This window comes from Pyrus communis, chromosome 5 (genome assembly GCF_963583255.1).
Source record: "Pyrus communis chromosome 5, drPyrComm1.1, whole genome shotgun sequence".
Taxonomy (NCBI): Eukaryota; Viridiplantae; Streptophyta; class Magnoliopsida; order Rosales; family Rosaceae; genus Pyrus; species Pyrus communis.
In genome coordinates, this window is record NC_084807.1 from 28240198 (window position 1) to 28260869 (window position 20672).

The 20672-nt window shown below is 35.5% G+C and overlaps 3 protein-coding genes across 3 annotated transcripts; 2 read left to right on the forward strand and 1 right to left on the reverse strand.

The window, feature by feature from the left end:
- Positions 1 to 380: 380 nt before the first annotated feature.
- Positions 381 to 4351, forward strand: LOC137735088 (dihydrofolate synthetase). The gene is made up of 10 exons (XM_068474461.1): positions 381 to 798; positions 1083 to 1180; positions 1290 to 1440; positions 1804 to 1866; positions 2070 to 2231; positions 2562 to 2753; positions 2834 to 2933; positions 3125 to 3256; positions 3577 to 3708; positions 3888 to 4351. Exons 1-10 carry the CDS (start codon positions 442 to 444, stop codon positions 4235 to 4237), a joined length of 1737 nt encoding a protein of 578 aa, XP_068330562.1. The 5' UTR covers positions 381 to 441; the 3' UTR covers positions 4238 to 4351.
- Positions 4352 to 14720: 10369 nt separating this feature from the next.
- LOC137735249 (transcription factor SPEECHLESS-like) lies at positions 14721 to 17524 on the forward strand. Its single transcript, XM_068474660.1, has 3 exons — positions 14721 to 15215; positions 15632 to 16279; positions 16973 to 17524. Exons 1-3 carry the CDS (start codon positions 14721 to 14723, stop codon positions 17036 to 17038), a joined length of 1209 nt encoding a protein of 402 aa, XP_068330761.1. The 3' UTR covers positions 17039 to 17524.
- Positions 17525 to 18234: 710 nt separating this feature from the next.
- Positions 18235 to 20436, reverse strand: LOC137735250 (probable WRKY transcription factor 53). Its single transcript, XM_068474661.1, has 3 exons — positions 19729 to 20436; positions 19510 to 19638; positions 18235 to 19064 (listed from the first exon to the last, which is right to left on the reverse strand). The coding sequence occupies exons 1-3, from the start codon at positions 20067 to 20069 to the stop codon at positions 18491 to 18493; spliced, it is 1044 nt and encodes a 347-aa protein (XP_068330762.1). The 5' UTR covers positions 20070 to 20436; the 3' UTR covers positions 18235 to 18490.
- Positions 20437 to 20672: the final 236 nt, after the last annotated feature.

A 20672-nucleotide genomic window follows, 5' to 3' on the forward strand; every position in this document is an offset into this window, starting at 1 on the left:
TGATTGAAAGCGCATTTAGAGAAAATATTTTTGGGTTTCAAAAACACTTAAATGTTTTCTACAAGAAGCACATAACTCGTTTGGATGTGCTTTTAAGACACTTTAAGTGCTTTTCCAAGATTTACTAGCATTTTCATTAAGGATTGTTTCTAAAAATATTTTCACCAAAAACGCTTTTAGTCATTTTAAAAGTACATCCAAACGAGTTATAAGACAATCTACTACTTGAAATAAAAATGTCATTTTCAAGCAAGTGTACTGTGTAGTTTGACAAAAATTCTTGAAAGGTCAGTATTTCATAGTTTGTCAAATTCAAATTCAAAATTTTTAAATACTCATAATTCATGGTCCAAAATTAAATTTCCGTAGTAGTTCGGGACCAATGTACAATTAAGCAAACTGTGCGTTTTGGGAAATTTTCTCATTCGACTGTGCGAGGCGATGAATTTCCCTCAACTGAGCGGGTTTTCCATCACTTTTTCCCGAGAAACAAACGGAAAACTAGAAAGAATGAAACTTTTCCAACATCTCAGACAATACTCCATCTCTACTCGCAGGAAAACCCTAATTTCTTCAATTGGAGTTGGGCTTCTGCGGAATGTGGGGCCCGAACGATGCTTTTGCACGCGCTCAGAGGACTCGGAGCTGAAGGGATTGCTGGAATACATGGATTCTCTGAAGAACTACGAGAAATTGGGCGTACCCAAAGACGCGGGTACGGATTCGGAAGACGGGTTCGATCTGGGTCGGATGCGACGGTTGCTGGAGCTACTGGGTAATCCTCACTCCAAGTTCAAGGTTCGAATTCTAACTCTATTTCAATGCTTGTGTTCTGTTTATTTAGAGAGAAAGTTGCGAAATTTGACATTGAAAGTGAGAGACTTTTTGTGTTTATTTGTGGAAAGTGCTTCGCATGAAAGTGCTTTTCTACTTTGTTTAAGTTCCATGAAGTGAAATTTATGCATGACATAAGTTAGCAGATATTTTTGTTCTTTTCCCAATTTTCATGATCTTGTTTTTGATGTGGTTATTTGTCTGAGCTTGAGAACAAGCGTAATTAACTAGCATGACAGCAATTATAGGCGGTTCACATTGCCGGGACGAAGGGGAAAGGATCAACGGCTGCATTTCTCTCCAACATGTTGAGGGCAGAAGGTTATTCTGTTGGTTGTTATACTAGGTGTGGCTTATTGGTTTGTTTCAATATCTATCATTTTACTTTATGTTTCGAACTTCCTCTGAATTTTTATTATCCTTTTGTTGAGAAGAGACTTTGTTTATGTCTACAGCCCCCACATTCAGACTATAAGGGAACGTATATCAGTGGGAAGGTTTGCTGAACCAGTGTCAGCGAAGGTGTTGAGTTCTCTTTTTGATAGGGTTAAGAAGATTCTGGACCGTGCAATAGAAGTTGAAAATGGGCGTACAAGTCATTTTGAGGTATCCACTTGTGTATAAATTTGTTGGTTGCGTTTTGATTAGATGATCATCATATAATGACTACAGAAAAAGATTTCAATACGGTTGAGAAGCTGTATAGCTCTAAAAAACTCATCATTTTCTGCTTTAATCAATGAGAATTTACGTTTTGAAGTCTTGGGAAGGAGCATGTAGTTGAATTCGCAAGATTATTTTTTTCTCTGTTCAGCATTTTCTATCGTAGCATCTGGGCATTGTTAATGCTAATTGTTATCACTTTGCATTTTATTAACATGTATTCTTTTCATATACAGTGCTGTTTGAATACATACTGATGCTTTGTGTACTTTTCATGTAAGGGGCTAACTGATTGGAATTTGTTAGGTTCTCACTGCTTTGGCATTCACATTGTTTGCTCAGGAGAATGTTGACATTGCGGTTATTGAGGTTATTCACTTCTCCTTCTAATGTTTTTTCCACAGAATTTCATCTTATTCATGCACATTGCTCAACGTCACCTTCTATTGTCTTTTAATTAGAAACAAAGAAAAAATTGAAGGGAATCAATTTAAACTGAGGGTTGCTTTGAGTTTTTACTATAAAACCAAAATATTATGATTGTACTGACTTTGCTTAATTCAAATGAACAGGCTGGGTTGGGGGGGGCACGTGATGCAACTAATGTCATTTGTAGCTCCGAACTTGCCACATCGATCATTACTACAATAGGTGAGGAACATTTGGCTGCACTTGGGGGTTCTTTGGAAAGCATTGCAATGGCGAAGTCTGGAATCATTAAACATGGCCGCCCAGTTAGGTGATTCTGCCTTGGAGATTTCATCTGCACAAATAAGCTAAAAGTTTTCTTGCACCGTTCTCCATTTAACTAACTCTTTACCCCATTTCCTTCTAGACATGTTATAAATGAAAAAATTGTTAGGTTATTCGATGGTCAACCATGGGGATTCCCTACTTAGATTTTGTAGAATGAAAGTAATTACATGCTGCCTGTTATCTCTTTCTCATGTTCAAATTGCTGGTTATCAGACATCAGAACTGCCATTGCTACTTCTTTTTTCATCGTGGTGGTGTATTGAAATTTATTAATTAATCTGATTCTAATTGGTTATATATATTTTTAGGTGGTTCTGGGTGGTCCATTCCTTCCACATATTGACCAAATTCTTCGTGATAAAGCATTGTTGATGAGTTCCCCTATGGTATTAGCATATGATACTGGAAATAAAAGTAAGATAAATGGTGTTAGCATGCTCAATGGCAGACCATTCCAATCTTGTGATATAGTCATACGAGTTGAAAGGGACTTGCAGCTGGTATGCATTCGGGCATAGGATCTATTGGGTTTTATTTCCAAGGTTCTGTGAAGGACTTGTAATTGTGGGTTTCCTTGCAGTTCATTGAGTTATTGGATGTGAAACTATACATGCTTGGAACTCACCAACTTCAGAATGCAGCAACTGCTACTTGTGCAGCACTATGTCTCCGCAACTTAGGTGAGGGTTAGTTTTATATAATCTTCTGTTGGACAATAATGTTGTCATATTGGAAACCAATAGGTTTTTCCATGTTACATAAGGTCAGAGTCACTTCACGGTTATTGAACATAAGTGATTGAATACCATGCTTTGTTGAGCAGGCTCGTGTCCTTTAGATTTCCCCCCTAATGCTTCTATGTGCACTTCAGGATGGAGAATTTCAGACGGATCCATTAGAACTGGTTTAGAGCAAACAAGCTTGCTTGGAAGAAGTCAGTTTCTAACATCAAAAGAAGCCCAGGCATTAGGATTATCTGGAGCAACAATATTGCTTGACGGAGGTGTGATTTTCCTTATTTTCCCTCCCTCCTAAATATCTAGATGAGGCTCTAATATTCAATACTATATATACACTTACTGGTAGGTCGATTACTAAAGGAAAATCAGTATTTATTGTAATTTGTAAATTGTAACTTAGTAGTGCTGATTTCTAACATGAACTCTAATTGTACGGTTTTGTTTATGGTTGAACTCGATTGGAGATTGTCAAGACTATCGAACTGAACTCGAGGCCAATAACTCTAAAAGTTAAAGTTTCTCTTATTTATTACTACCATTGTGTAACGCAATACTAAATGCTTGCTGGGAGTGATTTTTTCAGCCCACACCAAAGATTCTGCAAGAGCGTTGATGGACACTATAAAGATGACATTTCCAGAGGCAGGACTGACTCTTGTGGTTGCAATGGCTAGTGACAAAGATCATCTAGGTTTTGCAAAAGAGTGCCTTTCAGGTACAGTCAGGACTCGGTACTCGGTACTCAATTTCTATGATTGTATTGTTACTTATTCTATAATATTCCCTGGTTGTGATGTTTCATTGTTGGGGCGTCGGGCGTGGGAAAGATGGGAGCATGTACCTTCATGACAGATGGACTCCATAGAGATCTGACCGCATTGTTTGATTTTCTAGGTGGGCATGTAGAGGGTGTCATTTTGACCGAAGCTAACATCGCTGGAGGAAAATCTCGCACAACTGCAGCCTCATTGTTAAGAGATTGCTGGATCCAAGCTTCACAAGAATTGGAAACAGATATTCTTCACGACGAAATGCCGGAACACCAAAACTCAACTATGGATCAATTACTTTGCATAAGCAGGTCAGGAAGTAGACCGATTTTGTCCACCGAGGGTTCGTTTCAGGCATCCCTGAAGATAGCAAATCAGATTATCAAAGGAAGAACGGGGGACCGGTTGCGAATTGTTGTAATTACTGGTTCCTTACATATTATTTCACTGGTGTTAGCCACCCTTCATGGTTAATCTGTAATTTTATTTTTAACCCTGCCTTTCCATCTTCCCAGACTGGAATTAGGATTTCTCGTTTAAGAATCCAGTTCCTTGTCACCTCTGTGTTAACAAACTTGAACGTTAGGACGTGCTTGTGAGGTATGCCATTGAGCATGTAACAATTATATATATATATATATATATATTTTGGCAAATGCAGATCATGGTGCATAAACAAAAAAAAAAGAAAAGAAAAAGAAAAGAAATGGGCAGGACTCTTCAATCTTCTTACGGCTATATCTAATCTCCTGGTTCCTACAGAAACGAAAAAGAATTTCACGTTCTTCTTTTCGAGAAGGGAGGATAAGGAAAATTCTACTAATTGCAGCTTTCTCCAAACTTCTGGGGAAAGCATGAAATAAATAAATTAAAAAAAAGCTCAAATGGAGGTTCTGTTTATACACCTTATTTTGCTTATCTTCTAATATATAGTCTTTCGAGTAGATATAATCATATAAACATTAATATTGGAAGTTTGTTATGAGAGTCATGCGTCGCTCCTAATTGTTATAACATAGATAACCGACATGGTTGATATTTCATCGACTTAGGGCATAATATTAATAAATAGCTCATCAGATTAATACTACAAGTAAATTTGTAACAGTATGTGTAATTTGACGTGAATTTCGTCCTATATCATCTCTACCTAATCAAATGGTGATTTACTACTGAATGGAATTACCGCTTCAACTGCTCATTACTTTTAAGAAGCTTTACGGTTGGTCGCAACGTTTCTTTCTTTTTGTTTTTCTCCGAAAAAAGGATGAAAAGAAGGGTGCAAAGCTTATCCAATTTTGGGACACATCTATACATAGGAAAATAGGCATATAGGTGAGGATTCATACGTGTGTGGTGCAACTGCAAGGATCTGCAACATGCTCTATGTTCTCGCGTGCTTATATTCAAGTTTAGCTAAGCTACTAGTTATGATTTGCCTTCCCCTTCCTTGCTCAGCTATTCTACTTTGCCAGATCTGTTGATAGGTTTTAGATAGGTATGGTATACATGTATGTATGCATGGCAGCGTAACATGAAAATTGCGACTAGATGATGGTAGACATCATAATCCAAAGTCACCGTTCTCTTTATCATTTATCTAGAAAAACTCGTTTAATTTAAAAATCATTCAACTATCCATTCTTATATGTCAAACAAATCAATTGTTAAGTAATTATATCTTTATGATTAACCGTCAACTTATTTCTACAGTATAAGGAGTCATCCAGTATCCATTGTGTTGTCTTATACATGTTAATGTGGCAATGGCATGCACATTCACAAGGACCAGTGATCAGGCCATGTTGCTGATCTTTTCGTGTATATATAATATAGTTATATCTTGAATCCCTTTTGCATGCATGCTCCAACATTTTTTACTCTAGATCTGCACTGCAGGGAAAGCATGAGAGAACATTGATCCCATTTGGCTTATCTAATTTATTTTGGTCCCCTTTAATACAATGTGGTACCTCTCTTTCTGTCTGTCCAAAAACTTTTTCCAGCAACCTAATGTTCTTCCTGTAGGCTCTAGTCCTCCATGCCTGTTCAAGACATGGATACAATGCAAAGATTACGAGCTTTCAGATTTCAACACAAATATCAAAGAAATTTAACCATGCATGGTAAGTTTTGAGGATAATGACCATACACACGATCCACACCAAATTCAATCTCAAATATTCCTGATACATAGAACAGATAAAAGTTGGGAAAACTTTTTTTTTTTTCTTTCACACAAGTGATATTAGGAGAGAAAAATCGAACACCTAATCTCATATGCAAATGTGAATGCATTTTAAACAACTGATTTGTAAGCTCGTTACAACTAATTACGTGTATAAACGTTTTTGTTTTTGGAATAAAATGTTATATAACTGATTAATCAACAAGGACACTCATGCTTTTTTGTGCTTGAGACAATCTCTTCGAACAGTTTGGGGTTTGGACCTAAGCGCTTAATAAAATGAACAACAACCCGTACATCCCACTGGTCGCCATCAGGCATCAGCCACCGGCAAATACTTAAAATGCTCATTCAATTTTTTTTTTTTCTTTTTTTTGGACAGAAAACATAGGCGCAGAGCTAACAATGGCATTCAAAGCTCACTTTAGGGCGCAATATTTTCTACAACAAACAAGGAATCTCCACAAGTGCATGCATATTAGTTTGTCCAATTATATATACTAACATATTGAGTTCTTTGTTTTAGAACTTCACCATACCATTGACAAAAAAAAAAAAAAAAAAAAAAAAAAAAGACTTCACCATACCCATCATCATCATCAGAAGTATCTGTTTCAACAATCTTAAAGGTTTCTGGGTTAACTAAGGCTAGACATGGTAATTCTTTGACTTTTCTTTTCGAAAGTCGTATTGTGCGAGTATGTCATTTCCTTTTTGTCGTTCACCTATGTGAAGCTAAGTCAGATCCACTGCATAAAGTGAAGATGTCATCCATTATGCAAGACTGTTTTATGGTGATCCTCTACTTCAGCAACACCTTTCCTAGTTTGTCATTTTGTTTCTAAGTTTAATTATTTAAGGAGAGAAAAAGGTTGGTGTAATTATTTTGCTGTATACCGGCAGAAACTCCATTATGTAAAGCAGTAGTCATTTAACGATCCTTATGCACATCAAGTACTTCTTCATATGAAGAGGGCAATGATTTCTTTTTAATTTACTTTATATGTATATTCGTTCTCATCAGCTTGGAATCTAAGGGGGCCTACTCTGAACTTTGTTGCTCTGTTGATCTCTGTCCATTGTCGAAAAATCATTTATACTTATTCATCCAAAACATAAACAGTCATGTTTCATCCAAATTTGGAGAGATTTTTCAATGTGACCGTCACACGAGATGATACACTACGTGTCCTTACTATCTATGTTCCCATCACAATTAAAAATTTCTTTCAAATTTGAAATCATAATTGCAAAATGCATGACACGTGTAATTAAGTAATGTCAGTTGGCTGCAAAGGAAGGGGGGAGAGAGAGAGAGAGAGAGATGAAGTTTGGTTAATTTATCCATCAAAGAGAAACAGGCGCGGATGAACACAATATTGCAGAACTAAAAAAAATATGATATTAGCTCAAATGAGAGTGGACGAAGGGAGTGGTGCACCAAAATTGAACTCCCAACGGTAATGGGAGCAGAGGGGACGGAGACATGACGCTCCAAAATATAAAATATGGGACACACAAAATCTAACATAAATATATTAATATTCATAAGTACATGCAAATCAAAAACCAAGATTTTAAGATGTCTGTCGCCCCTAATTGAATTGTCCGACATATCCATATCAACGTGGTCCACAATTCCCAGCAACTCCCGGAGATCTAGACCCTTTACCTGCCTGGAAGACAACGGAGAAAATGGGGGATATATACTTGAGAGAATCCCTGAATACTACAACAATTTCATGATGAGATGAGTTCACTGAGAAAAAGAAAGAAAATCAGTTTAGCAGATTGTATTAAATTGAGATTTTAAAAGTCTTTTTTAACGACTTTTAAAAATTCAAGGGTATTTAAGTAGGATTATTAATGAGTCTACAAAAGGTCAGGAGGTACACTAATATTTTAAGAAAATTTTCATGAAAATGACTTGGATTAAATTTATTTTAATAAAAAAATCATGCTATAACTTTATTTAATTAAAAAGATTTAAATTTTAATGAAAAATCTTTAAATTTTAATAAAAATGACAAAAGAACTTAAATTTTAATGAAAAAGACATAATTTTAATATTAAACTGTTTATGAAATTTTCTACATTATTTATGAAACTTAACAGTACTACATTGTTTATGAAACTTAATACTACACTGTTTATGAAACTTAATGGTACTACTCTGTTTATGAAACTTAACGGTACCACATTGTTTATGAAATTTAATGGTGCTACACTGTTTATGAAACTTAACGGTACTGTACTGTTTATGAAACTTAACGGTATTATATTGTTTATAAAACTTAACGGTACTACATTCTTCTCTCTCCTCTTCTTGAATTTTCTTGGCACATTCTCACCTTCCAAACACATTTTCTTCTTCTAATTTTTTTCGATACTCATCAAATTTTCTCTGTATCTCTTCATTTTCTTAACTTTCTACACCAATTACTTAAATTTCTTCTATTGTCCGCCCATCTGCAACTTCCGCTTCTTCTCCATCTACAATCTTAACTTTCTACACCACATGTTATTATGTAAGTGATGGGAAATTTTATTTTTTAACACAAGAATCTCACCACTTGTATAGAGATATGGTGTATCACTCTGTGTTCTGGGCACATTGAAAAATCTATCGTCATCTTGACTACTATTGGAAAACAACACCACAAAAATAAAACTGGAAAAATGTAATTCAATTTGAAGTCTTTCTTTTATTCTAAGCAATAATAATAATAATAATAATAATAATAATAATAATGTCTTAATGATAGTTGACAATGGGGAGAAAACAGAGTGGAAATGTAGGGTGGGGTGAAGTGTATGTGCGCCAGTGCATGTGGTGTTTTTTTATGTTATTTATTTATTATTTTGTCCCTTATCATTAAATAAAGTTAGTGGATGATTTTTAATTAAAATGTAAAAATTTAAAACTCTTTTCATTAGTTTTCCTATATTTTAAAGGAGTTTATAAAAGTCTATGGAAATTCGGAGTTTATTCACTTAGTAGTTTCAACGAGTTTATAAAAGTTTATAGAAATTCGGGTATTCATTCGGGTGTTTTTACTCATTGTTTTAAAAGAGTTCATAAAAGTTTTTAAAGTTTTTTGAAAGGGATAGATTTTAGTGGATTTGGAGAGATTTACTATATTTTAAGACTTTTGGTGCAAACTAATTTTTAGCCACTCAGTAATACGGTCTGGTGATATTTTTCTTCATTTGTGAGTGAGAGGTTTTAGGTTTAAATCTCATGGATGATGAATTCGATACCAAATTAGGTTGCCCATTGTGTGGCTTAGCCGAACTCCCTCATCTCCTTAGTGTAAAATATATCGTTGTACTAAAAAAACAAAAACAAATTATGTCTCTCCCACCGAGATTTTGAGGAAGAACAATACTTGTATCCCTCATCGAAAAATGCATATATCTCACTCTTTGCAAATAACGTAGCATCATCTTTCAATTTTTATAATTGAAACTTTTCAATTTCTTAATCTCCATTTGAAGATCTAGCAGCAAAAAATCATTCCAAATGAAGATCTTTTTTTCTTTTCTTTTTTTTTTTGGCATGCAATATAGAACGAATCAATGAGTACCAAGTCACATATTCATGATCAATCATCCATTTATTTGATACATTTAGATGATTAAATGATCACTGATTCGAGTGATCTTTTTATATAGACAATCTTTAAATAAAGATTAAGAAATTAAACCGTTCGGAAATTAAACCGTTCGGATTATGAATATGTTATTCACAAGAAGTGAGATATTTGCATTCTCATCCTAAAATTTCATCAAACTCTGTAGATTTTAAACTTTTTTAAAATTCTTCAAAATTTCAAATAAATACACCCCTAATTATATGTAATAAGGGTGGACTGTGGGCAGTGCGGGTAGTAATGTTTCTCTCATACATTGCGTGGGTGTTATAAATTGTATTTGGAGGGTACGTATTGAATGAGTTTGCAGATTTGGAAGTGAATGAAGTTTGAGGGAGAGGGAGGGAGGAGGGTCCCAATGTATTGACTCTTGCAAATTTTGTTTTAAAATTTTGTCCCACATTCTCATTCATTTTTCTCTGTAGGAAGATATAAATGATGAACAGTGGTATGTTCCAATTATTTTACATCAATTTAAAATCTATGTCATATGCAATGAGTTTAAATCTTTTGCATTCAAAATATGTGGTTTCTTTGTGATTTACCTACTTGAATGATACATGTTTTTTTTACTTAATTTATTTTTAACTTTTATGTGGGATTCAAATTAAAAATCAAAATCTCAACAAATGAGATAAGTGAGGCTACATCGAATTTTGGGTACATAAGATTTGAACTCATACGAAGCAGGCTGTCTGACCTAGCTAACCTCCCTTGCTATGAAATTAGAAATGTACAAGTGTACTAGCATTGTGTAATTGTTATATTCTACTGTTATTTTTATAAATGCCCAACGAAAAAACAAAGATTCTGAATACTAATTTGATTGAACTTTGAATACATCGGGAACTGCTGAGGGTCCTAGCATTATGCATTGTTATGTTGCTATCGATATATAAATGCCCACCAAACAAGAAGTTGAATTATAATTTTGTTGAAATTAGAAAACAAGTTTAATTTGTATAGTTTCGTTTTTTTGGTCAGGTGACCATAGATTTATGGCCACTCACGCTTATACCGAAGATTGAAATTAAAACATTAAAAGCACATTCATTTGTTCTCCACTCTTGATACCAAATGCCTAGGTAATTGACTATACATTTCCTTCGTTATCAAGTCAGGAAAATAAGACATATAAAGGTTAATTACTAGAACGCATGAAATAAGACCAATCCATATAAACAAGCACATCTACAAGAATGAGTAAAGATTTCGTTTTCTTCTAAGGCCAACCTAAGAACCAGCTTCATATACATTTGTCCAAACAGGTATGCAGAACATGCTATTTAAAGTAGTGCGGTTCCAAATTCTACGGTCAGATAGGTATGCAGTGTTCTACAGACACCATTACTACGTACACATATTTTACTGTTTTACATCAATATAAAAGATTCCATGGGTGAATTGTAAGTAAAGGAAATGAAAAGAGGAAGGGTGGAATACACACATACACACACACACGTATATATATAGAGAGAGTATGTAACAAGAAGAAAGATTCCATGGCTTAACTTGTTCTGACTTAAACACAGTAATATATATATATATATATATATATATAACAACTAGAAGAAGAATGAAGAACAGAGAGGTATTAAGAAGATAAAGATTCCATGGCTTAATAATATATAGGAAGACTTTTGTTGCGGTTCCTATCAATCAATATTATTTGACTAAAACCTTGTTGGTTTTCAATTTTTTATTTAAGTCCCTGAAATTAATTTGATAATTTATTTCTATTTAAGTTAGTATATTTTTTAAATTAAAAATTGAAATTTATAGTTGTTTATGTTAATGAGATTTTAAATAAAAACTCATAATTTGTGGGATTAAAAATATTAAAATATAAATTATATTATTTTGTGTGTGTGTGTGTATAAACATGGGTAATTCATCAAAATTAACAAAAAAATTATTGTACCAAAACATGGGTAAATTCTTCAAAACCACAAAAAAACAAAAAAAAAATGAACAAAAGATATTAGGCTTAATAACATAAGTAAATTTCTTCGATAAAACTTGACATGGATACATTTTCAAAATCAAAGGAAAAAAATGTATCCATATAAGTTTAAAAATGGATTAAAAAAATTGAAAGGATTTTATATTAAAAAAAGAGAGTACATTTTACATATAACAAATTGGTATATTTAAGAATGGGTACATTTTAAGATTAAAAACTTGAAAAAATTACATGAATGGGTACATATAAGATTAAAAAATTGAAAACATTTTTTAAAAAGACTAATGGGTACAAACTTATTCTAATTTTTTATTTATTTTGGAAATGTTTTGGATTAAAAATTAGTTAAGAGTTTAACAAAGGTGTGAGTATTAAAATCCTAAATCAATTATTAATTTTTATTTTAAAAAAAATATGTAATTGACATGCAAATTCATTATTACATTAATGCTAGGGACTTGGATCAATATCTAAAAACTAATAAGATTTCAGTTAATGAACATTAATAACTAGGGATATGAGAGAGACTTTCATATATATATATATAAGGTTTATCGCCATCATGATATATCCGAAACTACTAGTACAAGGTCATGTGTTAGACTCTCTCCACGTAGTTTTATATTAGAGGTTTGAAAAGTCGTGATCATGGTGAACTCATTCCCCTAATTACAGAGAGAGAGAGAGAGAGAGAGAGAGAGAGAGAGAGAGAGAGAGAGAGAGAGGGACGTTTTTGAGAGGGAGGTTGTTGAGGGTGGTAAATGTGAAAATTGATGGGTGATAACCTACAATTGGACTCATATGGAGGAGGGAAGTAAATGTGATAAATCAAATTATAGGGTACACACAGTACCACATAAATGAAACGCGCACACTCCCATGCTATAACTTGCAATTACTTCCCTTCCCCTACGTCACTCACCCTTCCCGGCCACCATGCATTGCAATTTGCACAAACTTGCGCAGTTTCACACTGACGAGTGACGTATTGTATTTTACTTTTGTAGACTTTTTCCGACAACTTAGACATTATGTACTGATTTAAGATGAACTTTATAGAACTAAATAGTTTTAACATACTGCAGCATGTTCGAACTTTCCAATTGCTTGGAGCAGGATGGGCAGGTTAATTGCATTAGCAGTACTCGAAGTTTAAATCCTAATGTTTAATCTAACTTATTTAATTCCTTATGACATGACTTAAGATTTCTCCTCCTTGGTTGTAATCCTTTATTTTATCGTTTTGTCTCTGAAATAAAAAAACATATTGCCGCGTGCAGAGTTAGAGGGAAGAAGAAGAAGGTGTACAATATGTCAATATCTAAGAATGGTTGAAATTGATTTGGATTTCATCGTAGGCACGGAGATGCCGTGTCTGCAGGTACATTGAAAGCCTACATTTCAATTCCCATATAATATTAATATAATTAGGAAAACAAGTTGCAGATCGATTCTCTCAAATATATGTCGTCATCACCATCACTGGACTGGTCTCTCTATGGCTGCCTGCTGGCTGCTGTGGCCTGTTGTTGTGAGCCTGCAGGTCTGTCCCTTATTCATTTATTTCCACTCTTTTCTTTCTCAAACACATGTATTTGTTCAATTTGTCCCATTTTACAGATTTCTATATTTTCTGTAATATTATAGATCGATATATTCGTACAAAATGTTGGGTATGAACTTTTGCCTAGCTGTATAAAACAGTAGTTTAATGCAGACCCCATCATGCATCGAAAAAGAACCCAAGAATACCAATTAAGCTGCTTATATTACTGTATGTCTTAAACCGTACTTCTTAAAGCCTAAATCCTAATTTGTTTCAGTTTATATCTAATTCTCTTTTTAAATTGGTTAATGTTGGTACGTTTTGTGAAGTTCAGATCATGACTAATTTATATCACTGTTGTCTATATTTATTTCAAGAACTAATCCCATCAGTATTTATTTAGTTTGAAGTCAATGTTAGAAATATTCATGATCGATGAACAATCTGATTAATGATGATGATCAATACATCAGCAGCTGCCTCTCTGACCAACACTGGGATATGTAATACCATTCCTATTGGGCGGAGAGGTCAACAGTTCTCAGAGGAACATTCAGCATAGATAACTAACTAGAACAATATTCACACTTCTTTTCTTTCTCCCCTCCCGATAATTAAAGAATCAAAGTCCTTAAATTGATTCCTCACTTTTTAGAATTTTCTGCTGCCACCTCTGGTAAATTCACAATATTATCAGGTCATTATTTTCAAATACGTACGTGCTTTTTTATGCAACCCTACCAGTGCCATAAATTGCTTTAGACCATATTCATTCGACTCTGAAACATATTCCTACAAAAATTGAAACAATCTGAAAAGAAAAAAAAAAAAACCTAAACCCTAATGCAGCTTGCACCGAAACCCTAGCTTGTAACTTCACATACCCCCAAGGCCTAGGTTTTCCAACGTTCGGAACATTGATTAATTAATTGATACATTTGATTATAAATTGAGAAACCCTGGCTACCTGACAAGTTACTGTGACGACAGGAGTAGTGGTAATTCTATAACATCAATGGTTTTGTAGCAACCCTAATGAATGACATGTATACACCACGATTTTGTCATCTTCCATTTATAGCAAGTTAAACTGAAGAATCCACATTACTAACAGGGAAAATCCCAATTTTACCCAAGTCGACAATTATTTAATCTGTTTTTTTATTTATTTTCTTGGGATTCTGAGTTCCATTGGTGCCTCCCTGAATTCTGTACAAGATCCACGCAGACATAAATCTAACGGTTGAATCAGAACCAAGAAAATTGAATAGGAATTAACCTCTCTCTTTCTCTCTCTCTCTCACACACACACACATGCACAGTACTGCAAACCAAGCAAGCCAGAGCCAAAAGCCAAAGCCCATGCATGATAAAAATGAAAAACAGAGAGATGATGGCGATGGTTTAGTCCCTTTCACCTGAGCCTCTCTTATTTACTTCTTTTCGTATACTTAGCTACCGCTACATATTCCATACATACTTTCTCTTGATCTGGACAATCCCTCCCCCCACCCCTCACTTTTCGTCTTTTTTCCTTTTGTTGGCTTCTTGTTCCTTTTCTTTTGTTTTTTTTGGGCCAACCAAAGCTATATATCCGGCCACCATAGATGGCCATGGAAGATCACGACCGTTCATCTGATTTTCTCGAAGAACATGAGCAGTACTACTACAGCGATAACAATTGTAACTTGGGAATTCCGGGGGATGATCTTTTTAGCATATTACAGAGCTTAGATGATCATGGGTTTGGAGGAGGAGGAGGAGGAGGTGGCGGCGGAGTCGTAGACTTTCCTTCCCCGTTAGCTACAGCGCCATTCGATGATGACCAACTACTTTCTGTTTTTAGCTCATCACCAAAAGACCTCTCCTCCTCAGCTGATCAAACCGAGTTTGATGAAACTAACTCTCCACCCAAAACCAAGAGACTCAAGCTCTCATCAGCTGCCACCCCCACCGCCACTGCCACCACAACAACCACAAATTCTTCAGATCAGGATGGAGGGCGGATGTCTCATATAACGGTGGAGCGCAACCGCAGAAAGCAAATGAACGACCACTTGACTGTCTTGCGCTCTCTTATGCCTTGTTTCTATGTTAAACGAGTCAGTATCCTGCCTTTTATTTTATTTGGTTGATATTTTTGGAGTGACAAACTGCCAATAAACAATAACAGCTCCCATTTTCTTTTTCTTCTTTTTTTCCGGCATATGTTTGGTACCTTCACCATCAACCTCAAACTTAAAAGAAAAAATTAGAAATACAGCACTATTGAGTATTAAGTTATTAACTAATCATGAAGTGATTCATCTTATTTAATAAAAATTTCCTTGCACCTTCAAGGTATTCTTTAAAAAAAAAAAAAGAACAAACAAATTATTCTCCTTTTTTCCATCCTTTTTTCAAATGTGTATGATATACATATGAATTGTTTAGTGCAATTGTATGTATGCATGTATGTATGTATGTGTGTGTGTGTGTGTGTATTGTACCTAATTTTTTGGCTCAATTGATTCCTCAGGGAGATCAAGCATCAATCATTGGAGGGGTGGTTGATTACATCAATGAGCTGCAGCAAGTTCTTCAATCACTCGAAGCCAAAAAGCAACGAAAAGCATACAGCTGTGAACTGTTAAGCAGCCCTAGGTTGCAGCAGGTTTCAAGTCCAAGGCCACCTGGTCCCTCACCACCAGTTCTCAGCCCTAGAAAGCCACCTCTCAGCCCTAGGCTCGGCGGCAGCAGCTTACCACCCATCAGCCCAAGAACTCCACAACCCACCAGCCCTTATAAGCCCACGGCAGCCTGGACAATATTGCAACAACCACAAATATTACCTGCAGCTGCTAATATTATTAGTAATTATCTTATTTCTAATCCAACAATGGCTGCTAGCTCATCACTTGAGCCATCCCCTACTTCTTCAAGTGCTACTTCCTCTATTAATAATAGTGTCGACAATCTCAACGAACTTTTCGCCAACTCCAAGTCCGCCATTGCGGACGTGGAGGTGAAATTTTCGGGTCCAAATGTTCTTTTGAAAACAGTGTCTCCTCGGATACCCGGACAGGCTCTCAAAATCATTTCCGCCCTTGAAGACCTTTCGCTTGAAATTCTCCATGTCAGTGTCACCACCGTTGACGAAACCATGCTTAATTCCTTCACCATCAAGGTATTTTATTTTCATTTTACTTAAATACATGATTGATTAACTTTTTTACTTTCGTTAATAAGTTACTAATTTTAGATTTTGTTTAAAAATATTTGCTTAGCATACCAACCCTGTCAGACTTTTGTGTTAAAGAGATATGCTACATTGGTTCCGCAGGGTGATGTCAGTCATTGATACATTGTGATATCCACTTCTATTAGTAGTTGACTATCACCCATAACATGATACTAATGGCTGACAGACACCAACAACATCGTAATGTGTGTTAACTACATGGAAATACAATATAAAAGCTAAAGCGATCGACATATCTAGCTAAACCTTGAAATAGTAAAATGTTAAATGCACAGAGGGTCTTATCACTTTTACCAGATCATATGATAGGTAAATATATGTTTGCTAGCTAGCTAGCTGCCATGGACATCATCTCACATTGTACTATACTTGCAATAATTTCATTTCATGTTTTACAGAAAAATCAGCTATATATGTGTACCGTTGGACCGTACGTGTATGATTTTAAAAAGTGTTGAAAACTAGGGCATCTTTCACTTTCAGACATTGATTTTCTAGCTACCAAGTACAAATGTATATATTAAAAAAGGGATTGTTTGAATAATGGGGTGACTAAATTGTGATTTTATTGAAGCTAGCTGCTAATGATTGGTACGTGCTTTCTTGCTTTCTTGCTAGATTGGAATTGAATGCCAACTTAGTGCCGAGGAACTCGCTCACCAAATCCAGCAAACATTCTGCTAATTGAGTCTCCTAGCTTGAAAATTTTATAGTGCTTTAATCGTTAGATCTTTAATTATTATATTTTTAATCAACGATCTAACAATTAAAAGTTCCAAAATATAGAATATCCCGGAATGCACTAAAATATCCTCCGGTAGATATCATATTTCATCAGTCGATCAAAATTGCCCTAACTCCAGCCTCTATCTCTCTATTTGTCTCTCATCTCCGAAATGGTGCTAATGAATAGAATGTGGAAAGCCATGCATTTTGCCATATTCTTATTAACCAATGTAATACGTAGATCAGTAATAACTTTGTTTACTTTTAGCTAGCCTAGCTAGGGTGACCCTTTGTAATTTTCAATTAAGCAATCTCAAGGTCTTATTTCATGTATACATACATGCATGAATTTTAATTTCACATTTCTTTTTTATTAATGAACGAAAAAGCTACATGTGGATGTGAATATATTGTCCATGCATGGATCCTACTCTTTGGATCTGATAATTAATTTCCAAACAAGAAAGAAGGAAGTTATATAACTTCTTCTTGCTTCTACTTATGGAAAGTATTTAATTACTAATGTTATATAATGAGACTTGACATTCTCCTAAATAGCTGAGTCTTAAACACTATCATCTGGTATAACCAATTCACTTGTGTTATAACACATGAATTAGTTTTAATGTTCCATAAAGTATAAACTCACTGTCACACATATTATTGTAATACGCGAACTAATTTACATCGTGTTTACCCCTTTCTTTCAACTTCATTTTTTCGAAAGTAAATAATGGGTACTAGACTTCTAGTACTATAACCATTTGTTGAGAGTAGGTCAAAATCAAATGCAACGAAGACGGAGATAGGTAGCTCATGATTACCAAACTCAATTGGACCAAACCCTAAAAGAATAGACATTTATACAAGAACATTGTAACACACATCAATAAAGCGGGGCAAATTTGCTACAAGTTCCACTGGTTTTTTCATCTGAGATGCCTCTTTTAGTTAACAACATGTTTGAGGCTGGGAAGTGTATATTTGTATGCATACATTATTCGTCCTTCGATATGCAAGTTCGAATCTCCCTGTAGTTTGGTTTAGACTAAAATATCCTTCAAATAAAAGGAAAAGGAAAAGGAAAAGAGATACTGGGCCTAACCTAGCTACTCTACAATGGGCCTCTGCATGAGTCGATTTAGATAGTTCGGCCCTTAACCAAAAAAATAGAGAAAAAAAATTTATTCAGTTTGTTTATCTGAATAAAATTGGAAAAGTTGCATATCAGTTTTCTTTTTCCCCTAATGGAACATATATCAAACAGCTTAACAGATGTTACACTACACAACCTTCTACTGTTTCTCACCGATGCTACAAAGAAACTATAACTAAAATTGAAAATGCTTATTTAAAATTTTATATGCTAATTAATTTCCCTCACTTTCTGTGTTGTGGGAGCCTATGAAATTAGGAAAAGAACCCTGGACCGTCAAATGAGAAGTTGGGGAACAACTGATCATCCTGACCAAATGGGAAATCCAAACCAACACTTGGAGAGTTGGCAGCTGAAGTTGCAGGCGAGATTATATCTCCACTCTGAATATTTTGTTCAGCTCCAAAACCCTGCTGAGACATTGAGAAATAGTTTGTTCCTGAAGTTGTAGGTCCCGCAAAGGGAGGAGAAAAACTTCCCAGATAATTGTTGTTCAGTGGTGAGGGATTGTTGAAGGAGGGGAACAGTTCCTCGCTAATGTCTAACCCTTCACTAATGACTCTGAGGCCTTCCGGGAGGTTTAAGAGCATGTTTTGTTGCGAATGCTGCTGATTTTGTTGAGATTCCACTGGGTTATTCTGCGGTTCCGTCCTTTCGGGCGGCAACGGTGACGGTGAAGGAGGAGTACTTGTGCCGGGAGAGGCTTGTGTACATGTGTGCCTTCCTCTGTATGTAATTTCAAAGATCGTTGGGTCTTCGTTCGAACGTTGGACTTGCTTTGTGGCAAAACAGTCCTGGACGTTTCGGTGAGTGCACCGGTAGTAGCCTCTGCCAAGGTGAACAAATCTAATGTTATGCACTTGCATGAAGTTTTTTGGTCGACGGTTCAGTTGACCAATCATAAAGGGTAACAAAGTGTTCAATTGATCAAGTCATGCTATCTTATATTTACTATATAGAGCTTCTTGTAATTTAACTTGTGTGGACAATTTTAGTCGTTTTTATCTTACATGATTGTATAAGAAAGAAGAATACTCGTGTGAAATTGTTGAATATCATTTTTCTATTTATCTGTCTCATCACATGACAGTCTGATGAGAAAGATATGGTGAAAACAACGTAGAGATTTGGAATATACAATAGAGATAACTAAGTTTTCCTTGCCAGAAAGAGACTTGTTAATGTCATAGCAATTGAAGTATATAATTGTAGTTAATTTGAAGAACTAAAGATAAGTTTCATATATGTATGAATAAAATGTAAAGTCCTATACCTTGGATATCTGGCTCCAAGTATGTCCTTCTGGCCATACTTTCTCCAACTAAATCCATCATCAAGAGGCCCCTCAAGCCCCATACCAGATGTAACTCTTATTTGTTGTGTCCACCTTGACAGAGTTTTCCTGCAACATTCACGAAAATTCAAAATTACCACCAATGAACATCACCTTAAGTACGAAAACATAATCACGAAAATCTCTTTCTATATTAACCTCTTCCCAGAGGAATCTTTGTTGTCGTGGTCCTTGAATTCGCGGTCGGAGTCCTCACTCCAGGGGCTTCCATTTAGTGAATGGGGCGGAGACTCAACCATTCGAGTTGCGACATGACCTGCGGGCTGTTGTTGCTCACATCCTGAGGGTGAGCCGATAGAGTTCAGAATGGAGAGCGCCTTTTCGTACGATAGTATGATCTTTTGAACAAGCAGTTCCCGGGTTCCATGAGAGGAAGATGGAGCGTTGAGATGGATCTGTAGCTGCCTAGCCAGCTCCCTCCCTTGTGCTAGCTCATTTACAAGACTCCTTTGTTCCCAATGTATATTGCAGTTCTCCATTTGTTAACAGTAGCACATGAGAGATACAGGAACAAAATTATCTGTCAAGATTTCGGGGTCAGGCCAACGGGAAATATAACAAAAACAAGAACTGTGTTTCCAATCAGAGACGGGAACAACCAAAACAACAAGGGGGAGACAGATTTGTGAGAAGCGTAACTGCGTGACTAAGCTGAGTTTTCGTGTTTTGGATTCGTGTGTGTAATGACCGATTAGTGAGATGGGAAGAATCTGAAGGTGGAAACTTGATGAGGAAGGAGAGGGAGAGATGGTTATGGGGATTTAAGGGAAGGTTGTTTTTGAATCAAAAGAAAGTGAGGGAAAGAAATCGAGAGTTTTGACTGAGAAGATCCGAGTGGAAATGGTCTTTGGTCATAGGAATTGGGAGGTTCAAAGTTAAGAGCAAGAGGAGGAAGACGAGTTGCTGACCGTTTCAACCTTCATGTGCTTTTCCCTTCCCATGAGCGCTAAACACCAAAATTATATATCTCAATATCTCGCTTTGTGATTTGGTGATTTTGCATAGGAGGGAAATGAAAGAAAGTCAACGACTAAGCAAAAGAGGTAGGAGGGAGACCAAAGAATCTTCAAACCTAGTTCCGC